General features: G+C 45.8%; 2 protein-coding genes across 2 annotated transcripts in view; both read left to right on the top strand.

Moving 5' to 3' along the window:
- Window positions 1–21161, top strand: part of LOC310634712 (major histocompatibility complex class I-related gene protein-like) — a gene marked incomplete at both ends in the record, with an annotated part of 92312 nt that overhangs the window by 15785 nt on the left and 55366 nt on the right. The gene's annotated exons all lie outside the window — the stretch shown is intronic.
- LOC310635919 (zinc-alpha-2-glycoprotein-like) lies at window positions 564–11877 on the top strand. Its single transcript, XM_083355304.1, has 7 exons — window positions 564–772; window positions 4666–4911; window positions 6559–6834; window positions 7386–7673; window positions 8440–8505; window positions 9750–9901; window positions 10566–11877. The coding sequence occupies exons 1-7, from the start codon at window positions 700–702 to the stop codon at window positions 10698–10700; spliced, it is 1236 nt and encodes a 411-aa protein (XP_083211430.1). The 5' UTR covers window positions 564–699; the 3' UTR covers window positions 10701–11877.

Here is a 21161-nt window from a genome sequence, read left to right as displayed (position 1 = left end):
CCCCTTGAGCTTCGGATGGCCCCGGACCTCCGGTCCTTTCGCCGCGACCTCAAAACTTTTCTCTTCCATCAGGCTGACCTGGATTGATGATGGGTTTTTAAATATGTCTTAATTTTTAACTGTAGTTAATTTATTTGGGGGCTGTTATTTAATTCTTTTTTAATTTTTGTATTGTTGTTTTTTATTGTTGTAAGCCGCCTTGAGTCCTTCGGGAGATAGGGCGGCATATAAGTCCCAAAAATAAATAAATAAATAAAATAAATAAGTTCTGCGACAAAGAAGCCGTGGTGGGGTGGGGGGTGGAGGGGGAAAGAGGGCAGGGGGTCTCTCCGGAGGAGTCTCGCCAGAAAAAATTAAGGCAACACTGTGGCTGCCTTCACACAATCGGCGCAACCAGCTCGTTCGCAGGCTACACCTGCCTGTGGATGACGTGAAGAGGGTCGCTGCTGCGTGTTGTAGGGAAAGTCAAGGTAGGCGCCGCCCGCTGCCTTGTGCAGACGTATCCAAAGAGAGGCGGTCCTGTTTTCCTGCAACCGTTTGCTTTGTTCTGTCTCGGGATTTGATTCAGCCTGAGCTCGGGGCAGATGGGGCGGGGGAGCTCCAGAACGCCGCCCGGCAACCGTTGGCGGTGCTTGGAGTCTCTGGGTGCGCAAGGGGGTCTTCGGTCGCAAGTGCGGAGCTGCGCGTGGTCGGAGGGCGATGCGGCTGCCTCGGGCGCCCCTCTTGCTCCTGGGGGCTGTGCTGGGGTGCTTCGTGCCGGGGAGCCGCTGCGGTGAGTTTCTGGAAGGGTTTGCGACCTGGTGGGAGGCAGCAGAAAGCGGTGTCTGTGTGTGTGTCTGGGGGGGGGGGCGAGGTATGGGCAACGCGTCTCCTGCCCGCCCCCTTGACCCACCGTGGCAAGTTCCAGCAGGAAAACGCCTGTCTTCCCTCCTCCTTCGCTGGGGCTCGCTTAAGCACTGTTCATATTCTGATGAGAGCAGGACACCCCCTTTTCACCCCAAAGAGAAAATACTTAGCAAACAGAAAGAAGCCAATACCAGTTAGTCAGACTCAGCCTGAGGCTAAATAAACAAAGGCAATGTTACACAATGGCTGCCAAGTCTAGCAGAATTGGCTCCAATAATAATAATAGAAGAAGAAGAAGAAGAAGAAGAAGAAGAAGAAGAAGAAGAAGAAGAAGAAGAAGAAGAAGAAGAAGAAGAAGAAGAAGAGGAGGAGGAGGAGGAGGAGGAGGAGGAGGAGGAGGAGGAGGAGGAGGAGGAGGAGGAGGAGGAGGAGGAGGAGGAGGAGGAGGAGGAGGAGGAGGGGAGGAAGAAGAAGAAGAATAAGAAGAAGAAGAAGAAGAATAAGAAGAAGAAGAAGAAGAAGAAGAAGAAGAAGAAGAAGAAGAAGAAGAAGAAGAAGAAGAAGAAGAAGAAAGAAGAAGAAGTAGTTGGAAGGGACCTTGGAGGTCATCTAGTCCAACCCCCTGCTCAGGCAGGAAACCCTATACCATTTCAGACAAATGGCTGTCCAGTCTCTCCTTAAAAACTTCCAGTGTTGGAGCATTCACCACCTCTGGAGGCAGGTTGTTCCACTGGTTAGTTGTTCTCACTGTCAGGAAGTTTCTCCTTAGTTTTAGGTTGCTTCTCTTCTTGACGAGTTTCCATCCGTTGCTTCTTGTCCTGCCTTGAGGTGCTTTGGAGAATAGCTTGACTCCCTCTTCTTTGTGGCAGCCCCTGAGATATTAGAACACTGCTATCATGTCACCCCTCACCCTTCTCTTCATTAAACTACACATACCCAATTCCAGCAACCGTTCCCTATATGTTTTAGCCTCCAGCCCCCTGATCATCTTGGTTGCTCTTCTCTGTACTCTTTCTAGAGTCTCGACATCTTTTTTACATCGTGGTGACCAAAACTGGATGCAGTATTCCAGGTGTGGCCTTACCAAGGCATTGTAAAGTGGTATTAGTACTTCACTTGATCTTGATTCTATCCCTCTAGAAACACTAGAATAGAATAGAAACACTAAAAGGTACACAACAATAAAAATAATTACACCAGATCCCTCCTGGAGCAAAAATTAACACTTTTTTAAAAAAGACAGAATTGATAAATGAACCCAACAATAGACGCTGACCAGCAAATCAGGAAAGACAAATTTTAAACTCGCGAATCAGAAAATGACAATTTTGGAAACCCGGAAAGGGTGTAAGAACTCACGCTTGAGTGAATGAACCTTTATTGTCAAAGTACAACCATGTATACATTGAGCTTAGCTGAGCCTCCCTTCGTGCTCCCCCCCCCAACTCACAGTGACAACAAACCCTCCGTCTTATTACACCATGTGAACTAATTGCACCACACACCGGCCTCGCAAGTCAATCATGCATAAAGTTTATAAAAATTATTTCCCGTTCAAAAGCCTAACAGCCCATGGATAAAAGCTGTTTTTCAGCCTGTTGGTGCGGCTGGCTATACTCCTGTATCTCCTACCGGATGGTAGGAGAGTAAAGAGATACCATCCAGGGTGTGAGTCATCCCTGAGAAATTTCCTCACTCTTTCAAGGCAACGAGCCCTGGCGATGTCATCCAGTGGTGTCAGGGGACAGCCCACAATGTCTTGTGCTGTACTCACCACCCTCTGTAATACTTTCCTATCCGCGGCTGTCAGACCAGAATACCAAACCACAATACCATACGAGAGGACGCTCTCTATAGTAGACTGGTAAAAGAGGGTCATTAGCTGTTGTTCTACCCTGTTCTTCCGCAAGACCCTGAGAAAGTGATGCCTCTGTTGGGCCTTTGTAGCCACCTGGGTTGTGTTAACTTTCCAGGTCAGATCTTCGCAGAGGTAGACTCCCAGAAATTTAAAGGAGGAAACTCTCTCCACACAGCCCTCCCCGATGTAAAGTGGGGCAGGTTCTGTCTAGCTAGCCAGGCTGAATTGTCATCTTTCATCTCGTGACTAAACCTCTCTTTCCAATAGCTGGTTTCACGTTCTAGTTGTTCTCCTCTCCGCCCACTTGTGAGAATCCCGGCTGGGAGAGCATGAACGGGGGAATTCCTCCCAACAATTCAGAGTGTAATCCGTTCCTGTTTGCATTTGAGCAAGGAAGTAAAATGGAGAACTTCGATATTCAAAGTCCCCCCCCTGAGCGCAACTTTTCTTTTGGTTAAATTTGCTTCCTCTTATTTTACTTTCTTTTTTAAAAATTTCCTGCTATCAACTTATGAACAAGGGCCATACGCGCAACGCACGGAAGGTTTGAATAACCAGTGGCTTGTGTGGGACAATAACATTTGGGGTTTCATTTGCCCTCGGTTCTGAGTGACTTTCTGAGCAAGGAGAGAATGTCAACAGAGGACATTTAGCATTTTGCCCAGCCTGTTTTTTCTGGTTCTCTCCTGAGCAAGGTGTGGAGGTAAAAATAGCATGTTTACAGTTTACAGTTCTGCTTGACTCTTTCTGCCCATCGCCCAGCCAGGCCTGGAATCAGCTGTCTCCTGATCATAACAGTGTCAACTCTACAAGGAACTTGGCTGCAGCCTTCTTAATCGTTCCAGGTTGCCACACAAGGGGTGGGTGGGGAATGGAGTCTCTGTTAGTCTACTCTAACAATACTGTGCCCCGTGGGAACCAAGCTCATTCTCTCACTGGGGAGATGGGGTGGGTGGGTGTTGGGCATTTTGCTGGAAAGCCCGCCAAACTGATCTGTTGGGTAATGTAAATTATTGCACAGTACTGGGCTGGGAACTTTTGCTTTGTAATAGTGTAACTCTTTGGAGGGAATTTCAGACACGGTTTCACTTTTGATTGTGCCAATATTTTGTATCCAATAAACAAGTTCTTTGAGGAAGCTTCAAGCCTTGGACTGTGATTGTGGGAGGCTTCTAGTGGGTGTGGTGCAGATTCCTGGACCCTGAATTCTCCATACTCTGTAGGGTGCAAAACTCCAAACAGCTACTGTCCTGGTGGTCTTCCAGGCAGTGGGCATGTAGGGTCCAATGCCCCCCCCCATTAGATGTGCCCAGCTGTTTCCAAAGTCAGCCAAGAGATAACAACAACAACAACAACAACAACAACAACAACAACAACAACAACAACAACAAAGTTGGAAGGAACCTTGGAGGTCATCTAGTTCAATCCCCTGCTCAGGCAGGAAACCCTACACCATTTCAGACAAATGGCTGTCCAGTCTCTTCTTAAAAACTCCCAGTGTTGGAGCATTCACCGCTTCTGGAGGCAGGTTGTTCCACTGATTAATTGCTCTGTCAGGAAGTTTCTCCTTAGTTCTAGGTTGCTTCTCTCCTTGACTAGTTTCCATCCTTGCTTCTTGTCCTGCCTTCAGGTGCTTTGGAGAATAGCTTGACTCCCTCTTCTTTGGGGCAGGTCCTGAGATACTGGAACACTGCTATCATGTCACCCCTCACCCTTCTCTTCATTAAACTAGACATACCCAATTCCTTATATGTTTTAGTCTCCAGTCCCCTGATCATCATTGTTCCTCTTTGTTGCTGCTTGAGACTTCTTTCAGGGTTAATCTCATGACTTGAATCCTCTGAGGTAAAGCAGACAGTTGATCTTCCCGTTGGACAGCTGCTTTTCACCATAGCATTGAGGGAGTTGCTGGAGCTGCAGACCCCTCCTCAATTCTATCCTCCACCCTCTTCTCCTTCCAGGCTCCTCCGGGCACTCCCTGTGCTATTCCTATTGGAAGGTGTCAGAATCCAGCCAGAGGCTGCCCCAGTTCCTCTCTATGGTTCACCTGGATGACCAGCCCATTGCTCGCTTTGACAACCACACCAGGAAGACGGAACCTCTGGTGCCCTGGATGGAGGCGGAGGAGACAAAGATCATTGTGGCCTTTGAAGAGGTGTTCAGGGCTGACCTGGAGACGTTATCAAACTTCAACCAGCAAACTGGAGGTGAGCAGAGGCAGATCTGCCTTCAAGACCCAAATTCTCCCTCCAATCTTACTTTTTGCCTCTTGTCACTTTAATTATCAGGAGAGGGAAGCAGGCAAAATCCTAAAGGTGCTTTTTCCAAAAGTCCAAAAGTTTTTAGAAAAAACAGCGACTGCCCAGATTCTTCCTCAGAGATAATAAGTTCAAGGGAGGAGGAACTGATTCTTGACACATCGGGAACTGAATTAATTAATGACTCTGAACAGCTGGCTGAATGGAGGAGGCTTCAGATGGGCAAAGCTTGCAGGGGCAGCAACCAGCGAAGAGGAGGAGGAGGAGGAGGAACTACCTACTGCACCTGCTCCGAGAGCGTGCAGGGCAGAGAAAAGGCAGGAGCAATAGAGGTCAGCCAGACTACTTGGTAGGAGAGGGCCCCACCCATCTTGTTGGGCTGCACCAGAAAGCTGGCTAGATCGTCCTGCTTCAGCGTGTTGGAATTGTGCCTTGGAGACTGAACTTTTCTTTGCTAAGTGAGCTTGTGTGTGTGTGTGTGTGTGTGTGTGTGTGTGTGTGTGTGTGTGTATTTAATTCTGGCATGGTGGATTTAAGTTGTTTGGTGGAGCTATTGGTTTGAGCAACTTTCACTTGTTTTTTTGGACTATTGACCAATTGCTTTTTTGGACTAATCTTGGCTTGCTTGTGGCTGGACTTATTGGGACAGTTCTGAGTATTGGTAAGGGGAATTACTGGGGAGCATTAATAAACTCACTAAACCACAGTTATGTGTGTGTGTGTGAGAGAGAGAGAGAGAGAGAGTGGGGCATCACATAACCATGACCTGGATGATTGAGAATTTCCGTAGCAGGCCAAGACTAGAAAGTGGGTGGCTGGGGGCTTCGATGGTTGACATGATTTGGAAAGGAAAATATCATTTGACTAAGCCCTAGCTCCTAATATAAGCCCCAACCCCAAAATAAGCCCGTTATGATTGTCAGCCAGAGGGATGCATTTAGTACTGTGTTTCTATGAAAATAAGACCTAACCGGAAAAAAATAAGCCCTAATGAGTCTTGTGCAGCAGTAACTAATATAAGACCCAGTCTTATTTTGGGGGAAACATGGAACCAACAGTTGCAAGGGGCATAATGGTGAGAGATCCTTTCCTGTAAAAGAAAAAACAAACACCTCCTCCCTTTCGTGGACTTTATGATCTGGCACTATCCCCAGAAGAGCCCCTGATCACAAAAGAGATTCCCCACCCCACTGAAAGAAAGAGGGGAGGAAAGATCTAATTCCCTTGTTGGGATGTTGTTCAATTTCCGGGTGGGATGTTGTTCGATCGCTAAATCGTGTCCAACTCTTTGTGACTCCATGGACCACAGCATGCCAGCCCCCGCACCCTCTCCCCATCCTCCACTATCTCCTGGAATTTGCCCAAATTCATGTTCACTGCATCAATGACACTATATAAACATCTCATCACACCTGCTGTCCCCTTCTCCTTTTGTCTTCCATCTTTCCCAACACCGGGGTCCAATGAGTCCTCTCTTCCCATTTGGTGGGCAAAATGTTTGAGCTTCAGCTTCAGCTGGTGGGATGGAAGCAAAGTGTGGGGTGTCCAGGGGAGAGGAACTCTGGACTATTCCCACCTTCTCTGGGTGTCTTTCAGGGCCTCACACCTGGCAGGTGATGTTGGGCTGTGAGTTCTGGGAAGACAGAAGCAAAGGAGGGTTTTTACACTATGGCTACGACGGGAGGGACTTCATCAGCTTTGACAAGGAGACCCTCAGATGGGTGCCAGCTCAGCCCCAGGCCCAGAAGGTCAAAGAGGAGTGGGAGGAGGATCCAAGATGGTTCCAGAGAAACAAAGTCTTCCTGGAGGAGACCTGCATTGAGATGATGCAGAAATGCCTGTCCTACAGGAATGAAGCCCTGCAGAGGACAGGTGAGTGGCTAAATGGGCCCTATTGTGCATTTTTTGTAGGCTCCTGCCTCTCCCCTTCTTCATATTATTTCTTTTCTACCCAGCAAAGCCACATACTTCATGTGCCCAGCATTTACCAAATCAAAATTCAGGACAGGGGCACTATCCTTTAATGCCCCCCCCCAGGTAAGTTTCTCAAAGATAACAAAAAATGAAATGAGCAAGATATTAAGATTGAAATCCATTCCCATTCCTATGAGGAAATCCTACAAAGCAGAATAAATTCTAATCCTCATCTCCTGGATTTGGGGCAGAACTAAAAGATGAGTCTGTTCCTGATTTCCATCTAGATATAGAGTCAACACCCAAGCAGTACAATTATCTTGGTCAGAGTGAGAACTTTGCCCCAAGGTCTATGTGTCTCTTTCAAAAATAAAGCTAAAGAGTTCAATGCCCCCATCTCTAAGGGTCCAGGAGGTTCAGGAAAGGAGAGGGAATGGGGAGAGGATGTCCAAAGGAGGTCTTCCCTAATATTAGATTCTTGGAATTGTGTTGTGTTGCTGTTTCTGCAGAGCCCCCAGTGGGGAAGGTGACTCGTAAGGTGGTGGATGGCAGTCTGGAGGTCCTCATCTGCGAGGCCTTTGGCTTCTACCCCAAGGAGATACAGGCCATCTGGACCAGGGATGGAGAGGCCTGCCAGTATGAGACCCTCCCTAGGAATGTGGCCCGCAACTCAGATGGGACCTATTATGTCTGGCTCAGCATTGAGATCGACCCCAAGGAGAGGGACCGTTTCCGGTGTCGCCTGGAGCACCAGGGCTTGCAGGAGCCCCTGGTCTTGGCCTGGAAGGACGAAACAGGTGAGAGGCTGAGACGAGACCAGGAGTCATAAAAGAGCCAAGTTTGCCTACCCCAGCACTAGGTCATTCAATGCCCCTTTCAGCAAGGGAGGCTGAGCCAATGTCAGCTATTGCAGTCTGCACATGCTTCCTCTTCACACCATTTATCTTCATGTAAACAAGGGAGTGTTCTGTGAGACACATGTATTTAATCTGATACTTGATTGTGGCTCTTCCTTCTGCCCTTCAAAGCCGTTTGCTCCGCCCACTTCAGACTTGTAGGGGAGGGGCTTCCTTCAGGTGGAGACACTGCCTGGAGGGCCAGTTCAGGTGGGGAAATGCTTCCATCGCTTAGCATCTCCATGTCATGTTCTGGCTGAAAAGCCCAACAAAGGAAACACACAGGAGACATTGCAATCTCCTAATGTCAAACTTTATTAAGCATAGCATACCGGCAGGATAGAAAGAAAGCTAGCTCTGGCAATATGGTGGGAAAAAGTTAATTAAAAGAGTAAAACTTCCCCTCCCTTCTCTGACAGCTCAGCTCAGATTGTCCAATTAGCCTTCAAACATTTGTTGTGAGAAGAAAGTCTCTCTTCGCCAAAACATCTTTCTGGTGACTTCTGGTGACTGATAGGGGATCCCAAAATGTCCTCTTCCCCCCTCACAACTGTCAGCAAGCTAGAAGCAAAATAGCAGTTCTAAAGACAAGAATCTTCATAGCTTGACATTCCATGTCGGGGAACTCAGCATCAGTCTAATCAGAACCATGTTTCTCTTTTTTTAGCTATAGAGTCATTTGCTTTTGTGGCACTTCTGCTTATCTTGGTACCTGTGGGTCTCTCCCTGATCTGTAAGTGAAACACATCTGTTGACCCCAAACCCTGTGTGTTTTTGTGTGGACTGATCTGATGTGGGTGGGGGACAGCCTCTCTGAGAGTTGCAATCAGGATCCCTAGAAGACCCTTCCCCACAAACAGCGTTTTGAATGAGAATTAGAAAGGAAGAAGAAATGATGCAGATATTTTCCCACTTCCTGTAAATGTTCAACCTTGCTGTTGTGTGGAAGGGAACCTTCTTAGCCTCCGCTGACTTTCTTCATAAGGGTAAATATTAAATATCAGGGGCTCAGGAATCAAGGGAAAGCCTGATTAATAATCTCTGAAGTGCCAGAATAACCATCATCTTGCCCTGAAGATGATCCCAGTGACTTCTCACCTGGCAAGGACCTTCAGGTAAGCTTCAGTGAGGTGGGCCATGGAGGGATGGGTGCCATGTCATCTGCCCCTGCTCACAATCGCACTTGGGAACAGACAACAACAGAGGGGAAGGTCCAATGATGGAAGCTATTACTGCTTGCTTGGCTCAGAGCAACAGACGTGAGATGTGGGAAGTGTCTCCTCAGCTGAGCTTCACCAAGCGTGGCTCAGTACATCCATGTTATTTTTTTCAGCAGTGATGTGGAAAGGCTTTGCCATTTCTTTCTTCCCAGATGTGCCTGTTGGGCTTGCTAGCAATTTGTCTCCTTTGCTTGCCAGTCTCGGGTGCAAATACTAAGCCAGTCAGACCTTTCCTTAGCTTTTCAAGACCAGCCAAGGATGATGGTGCTTAGATCTTGCCGGGTTGGGATTGGGGTTTTGGAGTAGAAATCAAAACAAATTACCATGTCTGGAAGTGTATGGGGAACAACACCTGTCTTGTACCAATAACAGAATTCCCAGAAGTTTAACATCATTACTTAAAAGTTATTGAGGGTGGCCAAGGTCCTCTTAGGAACAGCCCTATTGGTCAGATTTGAATGGCTTCAGTGGTGATGGGAAAAGCAAGACTGTGATGTCCCGTCAGAGCTCTAATAGGGACACAGGCACTTTCAACTTCATTATTGCTTAATATCCCCAGGATAATATCTCCTTCCAGTTTCTCATGGTCAGCACCTCTAGACAGCCAACACTTTTGCCTTTCGGCTATAATAAACAAATCAAGATGCTGGGTTAAAATCCAGGCAGTTGTTCCATCTGGGCCATTCGGGGTCCTCATCTTATATTCTAGAGCTGCTGCCCTAGAAATAAACTGTCTTCTCTTTTTGTCATATATTAGGCTGCAGGCTGAGAAGCAGAAAAAAAATGCAGCAGGATGTGACATCTTGCCCTGATCAGAGTTATGTAGAAATGCATCCTTCTGCCCCAATTTACGGCACGGAAGATGAGATTCAACCGCAGGTGATGCTCCAGCCCAAAACTGCATCGGAGGTGAGACTCTGCTGTTGGTGAAGTCTATTTAAAGGATAACACTTCACACAGGGGGAAACACCTGAGAGCTTTTAACATCTTCAGGATCGTTTGGGGGAGGGGGGAATTTATCTTTGAAGTCCTCCCAAGGCAGCCATGGAGGGATCGTGGGATGTCTGGGGCTCCTCTGGGGCTCAGCCCTGCCTCTTGGGGATCCTCCGATTGGCTGCTCTACAAGGGAAAATTGGTCAAAGCTCAGCTTCTCTGGCCCATCAGCTCCAAGGGAGGAGAGGGAGACAGGAAAGGAGCTAGGAGCAGGACCTGGGACATCCTGGGAAAATGGGGGGATTTCTGTCCAGGAAGGACTGGAGGGGAAGGGGGAGACAGAGAGGGTGGGCTGGAAAATCATGGGGGTGCCCGTCTAGGATAAAGTCTTCTTGGTGATGATGAGCTGGAGGTATAAGAGTGACGAGAGGAAGGAAATGGGGGAGGGGAGAAATGATGACCCCTTCCTAGAAGTTTCCTCTTGTTTATATGGAGGGATAATGCAAACCTTTCTTCTCTTCGGCGGCATCCTTCCCCACAGGGTTGCTGTGGGGGGAAGAGACAGCTAAGGGAAGGAGAGAAAACACCCACATTTGATTATAAATAGGGTTGTTGACATCTCCATTTCCTCTCTTTGCAGCACAAGGTATCCTGTGGAGGGTGGTGGCTCCATAAGTTTCCCAGGGCTATTCGACGAACATTTCATAGGCCGAGAAATGTTGCTCCGAAGAGGAAGAGATCTTCCAGATTAGAGAAGATAGTTTTCTTGACGTGATTAGACAAGATGCCTTCTCCATGGGCAACCTGGAGTTAAGGAGAAACTTCCTGACAGTGAGGACCATCAACCAGTGGAACAGCTTGCCCCCAGAAATTGTGGGTGCTCCATCACTGGAAATTTTTAAGAAGAGACTGGACAGTCACTTGTCTGAAATGGTATAGATTCTTCTGCTCGATCAGGGAGCTGGACTAGAAGACCTCCAAGCTCCCTTAAGAGACTGGACAATCACTTGTCTGAAATGGTATAGGTTCTTCTGCTCGGGCAGGGAGCTGGACTAGAAGACCTCCAAGGTCCCTTCCAGCTCTATTCCATTCCATTCCATTCTTACGCTTTCTCTCATTAGGTACATGGAAAAAACCATTCCGCAGAGGAATCCACCAACCTTTCAAGATATTCTTCCAGGGCTCTACTAGAAACAGCAAAAGTGAAGAAAATAGTGATATCAAAAATGGAGACTGAATTCTCCCCCCCCCCGGTCCTTTTGATTTTTGGACATGACCAAGGTCATACCCAAGGTCATCTCTTTGTCTAATCCTATCAGACCCAAATGGACCCCCTTGGCGGGGGTCAGGAAAAGTGCGGTCTCCTTTTGTTTAACTTTATTTCCTCCACTGCAAGTAAACCATCTTTTGTGGGGAACGCAACCCCTCTTGACCCCAGTGTGGCTGCCTTATCAGAAGCATAGCATTTTATTTATTTATTTTTGTAGAAAAATTATATGGCCGGCCACACTCACTCTCTCTCAGTGACTCTGGGCAGTATACAAAGAATCAAAATCCCAGTATAAAATAATAAAAAATAATAAGGGCGACAACAAGCAATCAAACAAGACACTTCACGAGCTTCATCCTGTTCTGTCTTCCCCAGACCTGTTGGCAAACCCAGGTCTTCAGGACCCTGAGAAAGAGTGTCAAAGTGGGGTCGGTCTAATCTCTGTAGGGATGATGTTACCAACAAGGAAGGTGTCACCACAGAGAAGGCCCTTCTTCTGGGTCCTACCAGATATGTGTGTGTGTATGTGTGTGTGTGTGTAAAGTTTTATTACTTTTCTATTTTTACAAATCATAAATGCATAGTAAACAACGTGTAATCTGGGTTCATTTTTGATTAACATTTTAAAATTATTCTCTGTCTTCATTTTCTTTGTTCTTCAATGACGCTCTATCCATTTCTACAAATTCTGGCATTTCCTTAATCCCTTCTTCTTCAGATGGTATTCTTCACTTTTCAAACTAAATCAATATAATTCTTTCTGCTATTAATATATATATATATATAGCATACATATAACATTAAGTATACAGTTCTTCGTCATATTTTTCTTAAATCTATTAACAGCTAAATTACAGCATTTTGTCTATCCAGTACATACCTCAATTTTATTTGCAATGAAATTCACCTTGTTAAGCCAATACCCAGATTTCCCAACTCTTATTTCATTTTTGTTTTCCCTTCAGTATTCAAAGTATGTTTATAGATTGCGATTTCCTCAACGATGATTACATTAAAATAAGTAAAAGCTTCTCTTATAAATAATAGGATGGCTTCTGTTACAAGCCATCCTATTATTTTCATGTTTCCCATCTCATAGAAAAGTATACTGTCCTAAAGATAAATCCTATCACTCTAAATATAACAATCTTTTTGTATCTAAACGTTATCTGTTCCTAACCATATTCAAACACCTGTTTGCTAATATCAGGCCCCAAGTAATAGATCAAGGTCTCTTTTTTCTCTAGTCTAACTCTAGCTTACTTTCTTTGCCAGATAGACTTTCAAATCCATTTATTTAAGAGTCATCAAAGAGTTTTCCCTCTGTTTTTATGGGTACTCTTTCTTCTCCTGAAGGCTCTGCAATTTGTTCTAAAATGATCTTCTTCCTTATCTTCAGGGCTTTTTTTCTCATAGAACGCTCAGAACAGAGTTCCGGCACCTTTTTTGGGATGGAACCTTGTAGGGTAGGCAAGGCAGGTTGTATGACGTGTGAGTTCCGGCACCTTTTTCTTTTACAAAAAAAGCACTGCTTATCTTCAAGTATATTTTGAGGTCTTGGGGGATGTTGTGCTTTTTCGATTTCCAGAATTGTCTCTAAGTCTTCAATAGCTCTCCTTATTTTAAGGGGCCCATGCCACCAGACTGGATAGGGTAGGGACATTATAGGTTTCTTCCATTAAGCATTGCCCCCTTGTGGATCCTCAGAGGCATGACCTTTTACTTACAGCCCTTGCCCTATGGAAGAATCCCCACTGGGGATGTCCCTTTAATCTTTCCTGGGAAACATGTCTGTTACCACAAAACCCTGGATAGTGAGATCAGAATGGGGAGAGGTGTGGTCATTTTTCTATTTTAGGTCACATTTTTTTAACTGTTCTGTGTTCTGTATTAATGTGAATTCATAAGGCCAGTGATAGTCAACTGTTATATTCATTCAAATCCTTAACTGTCTTGTCTATTTGCAAGCTTGTGTTTTGAGCGGGAATGTTTGCTTTAATTTTATTGGCTGCTGCCTATCGGCGGTCCATATAAATTGATGTCAAGCAGCTGTTAGAGCCACTTCTGTGTTAACTCAATAAACGACTGTTACTCTTCACTTTCGCCTCACCGATCCCAGTATACAACATTCTGTATGTACATTTTTAATGTTTATGTTTATAATACAAAACCTGAATGCCTAACATTTTGAACTGTCTGTAGATGGATGTCTATAATACAAATGTTTTCAGTAAAGAAATAAAGCCCCATGAAAAAAGATAAAAACAAGTGACATTAGAAAGCCAGCCTCTCTCTTTCGTGTCAGAAGAGCCATGAGGATGGCCTAGTTTTGTCATAACCATGTTTTGAGGGGAAAAGCCAAGGTCACCACACACCAATATCTCAACAAATGTCTGAATCAAGGCCCAGGTTGGTCCTTTACATGCAGTTCTGACCCAAAGGAGGGGGGGCAGGGGGAGGAGCATTTTCCCCTCCCCCCTGTCCTGTATCTGCCCTTGACTCCCCTGTCATTCAAAGTCAAAGTTGGTGACTGGAGAATTCTTGGACTCAGAATTGTCGAGGAGGAGGAGACTGAGACTGAGGCAGCCCATCTGCTCTCCCGCTCCACCCCACCCCACAGACAAGGAAATCCTCTGTTGAAAATTTCCAGTAATGGGCCAGTAAGGGGGAAGGGGTTTAGATTTTTCTCTGCATTGAAATCTGCCCCCTCCCACTTTCAGGGCTACCCACACCTCCTGGATGACTGGTTGAAATCCTGGCCAGGGATCCTTTTGCCCAGATTTGGCTCCTACACCAAGTGCCCCCTTTTTCGAGGGAGAGCCCCAGCTCCCTTCACACCCTTTGATTCTCCCCCCCAAAATCAGGTTAATTTACTGCCGTGTTTTCTCCCTTGGACTCTCCTGAAAGATTGCACAGAAACCGCAGCTGGTACAAAAGGCAGCATCTTGTACAGGGCCTGGCATGAGATGGTGCAGCAACCTAACTCCTATATTGGGGCAGGCAGGTGAGGGGTTTGCATGGCCTCTAATGCGGCCCTGAATGCAATTCCAGGTGTTGTTTGGAACTTAAAAAGAACACCCCAAAACTCTGCTGAAGACGTTACCTAGCCTGGTAAGGAAACATTCGGAAACCGACATTAGGGCGAAGGTTTGTTCTCTGAGCTTGTGGGTTGGTTTCTGAATGTTTTGTTTACAGGCTAGGTAACATCTTCAGCGGTGTTTAGGGGATGTCACTGTTGGTGTTCTTGGCAGCTCGACTGGAGCAACACAAAAAACATTGGCCATGCTAGCACCCACCACGCTCGTGAGTCCATCGGAGCCTGGCAATTCCATCAACAGACACACTGACCTACAATGAGCCTACTTGTTGGGAATTCAACTCAACCACACAACCAACCAGAGATTGCACTGACCCTTAACCAACCCACCCAATCCCCCTCTCCCCCCACTAGTTCACCTCCCAATGTCCCTGACCAGATGTAATCTCCCCATCACATCAGAAGCCTCCCACTGATGACCCACACCTGACCCATCACAAGACCCTCACTCGACGCACCCACACCCAAAGCCCTTATAAACAGAACAACACTGACATTAACATCCCCTAAATGCCACTGAAGATGTTACCAAGCCTGGTAACTAAACATTCGGACACCAACCCACAAGCTCGGAGAACGAATCTTCACCCTCACTTAGACAGCCAGGACCACCCCTCCAATGGGCTCCAGCTGGCTTTTCTGTCCCACTTACCTCAATGAAGACTCTCAATCATCCAGCAAAGGGGTCCAAAGATTGAATCCTGGCAACTGGACCAGTATCTGTCAGCCTGTCATTTTGGGGGAGAAACCCCTGAAGCTGGTGTGGTACCTTCCAAAGACTAGGCCTAACCGAGTTGCTTTGACTGAGGAAGCTGCTCAGATGGCAGCGAAATGTCTCAAGTGAACAAATATCGGTCCAGTTGCCAGGATTCAACCTTTTGACACTTTGGCCTGGATGATTCAACCTTTAGTTTCTCCTCCTTATGAGTACAGGAGGGGAGCCCCCCCAGAAGTGATGGCTTTCCCCAACCCCTCTGACATAATCCCCCAAAAATCTTCCTTAACTGAAATTTTTCTTCCTCAGGAAACTGGTCCTCTGCACATTTGTTTGTCCAATCTCTCCACAAACAATTGTTTTTAAAAGTCTTTTGCCATATTTTTGTACCATAGAAGCTCTGGAGTTACCTGGGGAAAATTGGGAAATCTTTTTCCTGGTGTGCAAGCCCGACAACCATACCCAATAGGTTGGAAGGAGGAAGACTTTTATTTCCAAAGAAGTTCCAAAATGGGTCACCCCTGCTCCATCCCATTTTTTTTTACAGTTTTGAAAAGCACACAGTGCCGTGAACCATTCATGAAAACACACGTCACAATATCGAACATACTGTACAACTTCAGGCGAACCTCCATAGACTTTGGTAGTCATAGCAACAGCTAATGTTCAGCTAACACCTACAAGGTATGGGAGACATTGACCTTGATCAATAACATTCCCACACTAAAAGCATCCCTAAGCCATTTGGGTACCAGCATCTTGTCCACCACCTTAACGGACAGGCATTTTTTTCCCCAATAAATATTTTATTCAGAAAGCTACAAAAAAAAATTACAAAAGCAAAACTAGAGAAAATATTTTTTTAAAAAGTGCATTAGAAAAGACAAAAATCAAAACACATATATGTCCCACTTAGCTGATTTGTGCTAAATATATTATTGCAACAGTGATAGTTACTCTCATCTGTGTATCCACACATATAGTATTAACATGTAAACAAACAGCAAAGTTAAACGTCAAAGCCCTCTGTTAACAATCTATTATTGTATTTAACAGTAAGTCTACAATGGCTTCTGATCTACCACAAATGATGAGGACTTCCTGTACTTTAACAAAAATAGAAATGGTACTGACCCCAACTTCATTTTCCTATTTAAATAAAAACATTATATAATTACCAAAAAAGCCATTTTTTTCAATAACTTCCCCAAACCAAAACATATAAAGTTGCGAAGAAAAAAAACACCCCTATGCATTGGCACAGGAGTTTATTCAGTGTTTGGACTGCCTGTACAGCCAAAAGAAGTTTGGGGAAAAAAATCAGACCATATCATTTCATTGAGGCTCTACCAAACACTGCCCTATTTTTTTTTTTTAAAAATTTGGTGTCACACTGAGGGATAAATAAAATCCAGCGAATTTCTCCTCATAACCCATTTAAATAATAAAAAAATAGAACACTTTGTTGGCCTAATGTGACCAGATACACGTATAATTTGTCTCTGATGCAGAATTTCTCATTGTACACACAAACTTTGTATTTATAAAGTCATATAATCATAATACTATAAAAGGTAAAGGTAAAGGTTCCCCCGCACATGCGTGCTAGTCGTTTCCAACACTAGGGGCTGGTGCTCATCTCCGTTTCAAAGCTGAAGAGCCAGCACTTGTCCGAGGACGTCTCCGTGGTCATGTGGCTGGCATGACTAGACGCCAAAGGCGCACGGAACGCTGTTCCCTTCCCACCGTAGTGGTCCCTATTTTTCTACTTGCATTTTTACGTGCTTTCGAACTGCTAGGTTGGCAGAAGCTGGGACGAGTAACAGGTGCTCACTCTGTTACGCGGCACTTGGGATTCAACCCGCCAAACTGCTGATCTTCTGATCAACAAGCTCAGCGTCCTAACCCACTGAGCCACCGCGTCCCTTAATAATACTATACTGATACCAATAAGAGGTAGTAGGAAAGATGAGAAGGATATTAGTAGTACAGTCTTACTAAGGGGGCATAAGGGTGCTTACCCTTAGGCATAAGAGTGCTGTGGGAATTAGATGTTCAGCAGAGCGATGGCACAAGGGCAGAAACAGCCCTTGTGTCTGCTTGTTTTGTCATGCAATGCCTTTTATAGCAGTGTTCCGAGGGGAGGAGTTGAAATAGTTTATATCCAGGATGTGAGGGATTTATAGATATTAATAATAATAATAATAATAATAATAATAATAATAATAATAATAATAATAATAATATAAAGTTGGAAGGGACCTTGGAGGTCATCTAGTCCAACCCCCTGCTCAGGCAGGAAACCCTATACCATTTCAGGCAAATGGCTGTCCAGTCTCTTCTTAAAAACCTCCAGTGTTGGAGCATTCACCACCTCTGGAGGCAGGTTGTTCCACTGGTTAATTGTTCTAACTGTCAGGAAGTTTCTCCTTAGTTCTAGGTTGCTTCTCTCCTTGACTAGTTTCCATCCGTTGCTTCTTGTCCTGCTCTCAGGCGCTTTGGAGAACAGCTTGACTCCCTCTTCTTTGTGATAGCCCCTGAGATACTGGAACACTGCTATCATGTCACCCCTCACCCTTCTCTTCATTAAACTACACATACCCAATTCCAGCAACCGTTCCCTATATGTTTTAGCCTCCAGCCCCCTAATCATCTTTGTTGCTCTTCTCTTAGACCTCTTTCAGGTTCATGCAGTATGCAGGTCCTCAGCATAAAGTATCCTGCATTGTGTGGCTATTGGATTGCTTACTCTGGAATAAAATACAAGATACACACACCGACACACACACAAACACACCACTCCTTTTGCACTTCACCCAAGTTGTGGGCAAAACAAATTGTCTTAAAAAGATTCAAAACCTCTTGAGGGTTATTATTTGACCTAGCTATACTCCAAAGCACCGGAGGGCAAGACAAGAAGCAATGGATGGAAACCAATCAAGGAGAGAAGCAACCTGGAATTAAGGAGAAACTTCCTAACAGTGAGGACAATTAACCAGTGGAACAGCTTTGCCTCCAGAAATCATGGGCGCTCCATCACTGGAGGTTTTTAAGAAGAGACTAGACAATCACCTGTCTGAGATGGTGTAGGTTCTCCTGCTTGAGCTTCCAAGGGCCTGATCCAAGCCTCCGGAGACATGCAGAAATCCCCCCCCCCAGCCTTCCTGCTGCAAGCGGCTAGGAAAACCCCTCCGAGGCTTGGATCAGGCCCTTGGAAGTTCCATTCCGGCCAGCAGAAGCCGTTTGCACCAGGAACGGAGGTTGGGGGCGGGATTTCTGCATGCCGCTGGAGGCCAGATCTAGCCCTCGGAGGACTGCTCCAAGCTGCTGCTGCCTGGGACGGACCTTCCAAGGGCCTGATCCAAGCCTCCAAAGGCAAGCTTGAGGAAGGCTCCAGGGGCAACGGGGTCACTTTCTCCCCCAGCGCAGTGAGCTCCGGCGGGTTGGACGCGGGTGTGAGGAGCCTGGCCTTCTCCCTCAGTTGAAGGCTTCAGACTTGCTCTCCGGCAGAAAGGAGTTGGGGGCAGGAGCAGGAGACGGACAATGAAACACATAGTATGCAATGAAACACATATTCTGTAATGATAGCAGTGTTCCAATATCTCAGGGGCTGCCCCAAAGAGGGAGTCAAGCTATTCTCCAAAGCGCCCAAAGGCAGGACAAGAAGCAATGGATGGAAACTAATCAAGGAGAGAAGCAACCTGGAACTAAGGAGAAACTTCCTGACAGAACAATTAACCAGTGGAACAACCTGCTCCAGAAGGGGTGAATGCTCCCAACACTGGAAGTTTTTAAGAAGAGACTGGACAGCCATTTGTCTGAAATGGTACAGGGTTTCCTGCCTGAGCAGGGGGTTGGACTAGATGACCTCCACGGTCCCTTCCAACTTTTATTATGATGATGATTAAACCTCTTGCATAGAGAGGGAAAGTCTCTGAGGTCCGTGATTTGGCGCAACTTCAAACACTCGCGCGAGATCACAGACTCCAGAAACTTCCATCCTCGGTGCAAAAAACACTTCCAAGCCGACTCTCCTCTGCTTCAAAGGGAAAGAAACTGTGGCAGAGAGGATTTTTGGGAGCTAAGGGAGTCCGGCGCGGCAGGAAGGGAGGTAGAAGTAGTTGTGAGGAGTGTGTATGGGGAAATAGGGTGAATGTTGACAGTGCCACTCAAGTCGCTCATAAAGGTGAACGACTGCCGTGGTGCTGCAATATTCATAACTTCGGGACTTGCTCGTAAACACTAGGGCACAGGTCTGCAACCCGCGGCTCCGGAGCCGCATGCGGCTCTTTCAGCCGTCTCTTGCGGCTCCCAGTCCTCTGCCATGTGCAGTCCAAAAAAAAAAAGTGGGACTAAAAAAGTTCAACCAATCAATTCAAATATGCAGGGTAGGTGCATATCTCGCCTTGGATCCACTCTTCAGTCAAACCTTGTTCTGCACATGCACGCATGTATGCGCATGTGCACACTTTTTTTGTGGCTCCCAGTTTTTCCTTTTGTGAGGCAACCGGTTCCGAGTGGCTCTTTCACTGTTTCAGGTTGCTGACCCCTGCACTAGGGGGTGTTCATCATGTAACTAGGGGATTACCTGTATTCCTATTCCTATTCACATACCATACCATTCCATTCCATTCCTATTCTACTCTACTCTACCATTCCATTCCTATTCTACTCTACATTACTCTAACCTACTCTTCTCTACTCTATTCCATTCCACTCCACTCCACTCCATTCTGACATGTACTTGTCATACCTCGCCAGGCAACAGGCTGAATTGCAGTACAGACACTAATAGTGGATCCATCAAAATGAACCCACCAGCCGTTTTTAGTTCAAATGTTCTCCAGATTTTGGCTATCAAAATGAGGTTCCAGTGTCTGGAAACCAACACAATTGCTTGTAAGTGGCCTCGCCTAAATCCGTTAGAGCCGTCTATGTTGCTGCTTGGCCTGTTCTTCAGTTTCCTCTGAAAACAGGATCTTTACCTTTCGATGGGTTTTGTAGTCTACGACAGCCATCTGTTTAGGGGAGAAAAAAAAATCCAACAAAATAAGTATATTTGGGGGCATATTCATTTTAGTTCCAGCTGCTGTGAAAAGACCCTCCACCTTCCACATTTAAAGTCTAAAAGGATGCTGAAAATCATTATAATTACTCAAAGGTAAAAGACAGAAGTTCCAGTCTCTGGGTTGAGGTTACTGGGGGCCAACGGGTTAATTTCAACATCTTTTTTCCCCTGGGGTTAAAGTCCCACATAATCATTGCTGAAAGAAAGTTGTAATTAACATTTTTTTTGCGCCCTCCCCCCTCCTTTTTAGAATCACTGGCAACCACTGCGGTGAATGGGCATTTTTTTTCTCTCTCTCTCTCCCCCTTTCTCTTCCCTTCAAAACCCTTTTGGCTGGCTTTCCTCCTGACCACTCCTTCATTGGGACTTTCAGAATAACAGAGTTGGAAGGGTCCTCAAGAGGTCTTCTAGTCCAGCCCCCTGCTCCTTCTAGTCCAGCCCTTCGCTCCTTCCGACGCGATCTGAAGACTCACTTGTTCGAACAAGCCGGCCTGGCCTGATGTGGGATGGGTTGGGATTTTATTGTTGTTTTTAATATATCTATTTATTGTTTTACCTTGGGCATTGTGTTTAATTCTTTTTTAACTTTTGTATTTTTGTATTTTTATATGTTTGCCCTGTTCACCGCCCTGAGTCCTTCGGGAGAAGGGCGGTATACAAATAAAATTATTATTATTATTATTATTATATCATTCTGGACAAGTGGCTGTCCAGTCTCTCCTTGAAAACCTCCAGTGTTGGAGCATCCAACATCTTCTGAAGGCAATCCGTTCCACTGCTTAATTGTTCTCACTGTTAGGAAATTCCTCCTTAGTTCTGGGTTGTTTCTCCCCTTGTTTAGTTTCCATCCGTTGCTTCTTGTCCTGCCTTCAGGCGCTTTGGAAAATAGCTTGACTCCCTCTTCTTTGCGGCAACTGCTGAGATATTGGAAGATTGCTCTCATGTCATCCCTAGTTCTTCTTTCTCTTTTTAACATTTAACATCACTGGAGATTTTTAAGAAGAGTCTGGACAGTCACTTGTCTAAGATGATATAGGTTCTCCTACTTCAACAGGGGACTGGACTAGAAGACCTCCAAGATCCCTT

The sequence above is a fragment of the Vipera ursinii genome (genome assembly GCF_947247035.1).
Source record: "Vipera ursinii genome assembly, chromosome: 2".
Classification (NCBI taxonomy): Eukaryota; Metazoa; Chordata; class Lepidosauria; order Squamata; family Viperidae; genus Vipera; species Vipera ursinii.
The sequence above is the reverse complement of the archived record's forward strand: the minus strand, read 5'-3'. Positions and strand labels throughout refer to the sequence as shown.

Coding starts and splice junctions, on each gene's coding strand:
- LOC310635919 (XM_083355304.1), top strand. CDS start 700: ATGCGGCTGCCTCGGGCGCCCCTCTTGCTCCTGGGGGCTGTGCTGGGG. Junction 773..4,665: donor CGTGCCGGGGAGCCGCTGCG/GTGAGTTTCTGG, acceptor TTCTCCTTCCAG/GCTCCTCCGGGCACTCCCTG. Junction 7,674..8,439: donor GGCCTGGAAGGACGAAACAG/GTGAGAGGCTGA, acceptor CTCTTTTTTTAG/CTATAGAGTCATTTGCTTTT.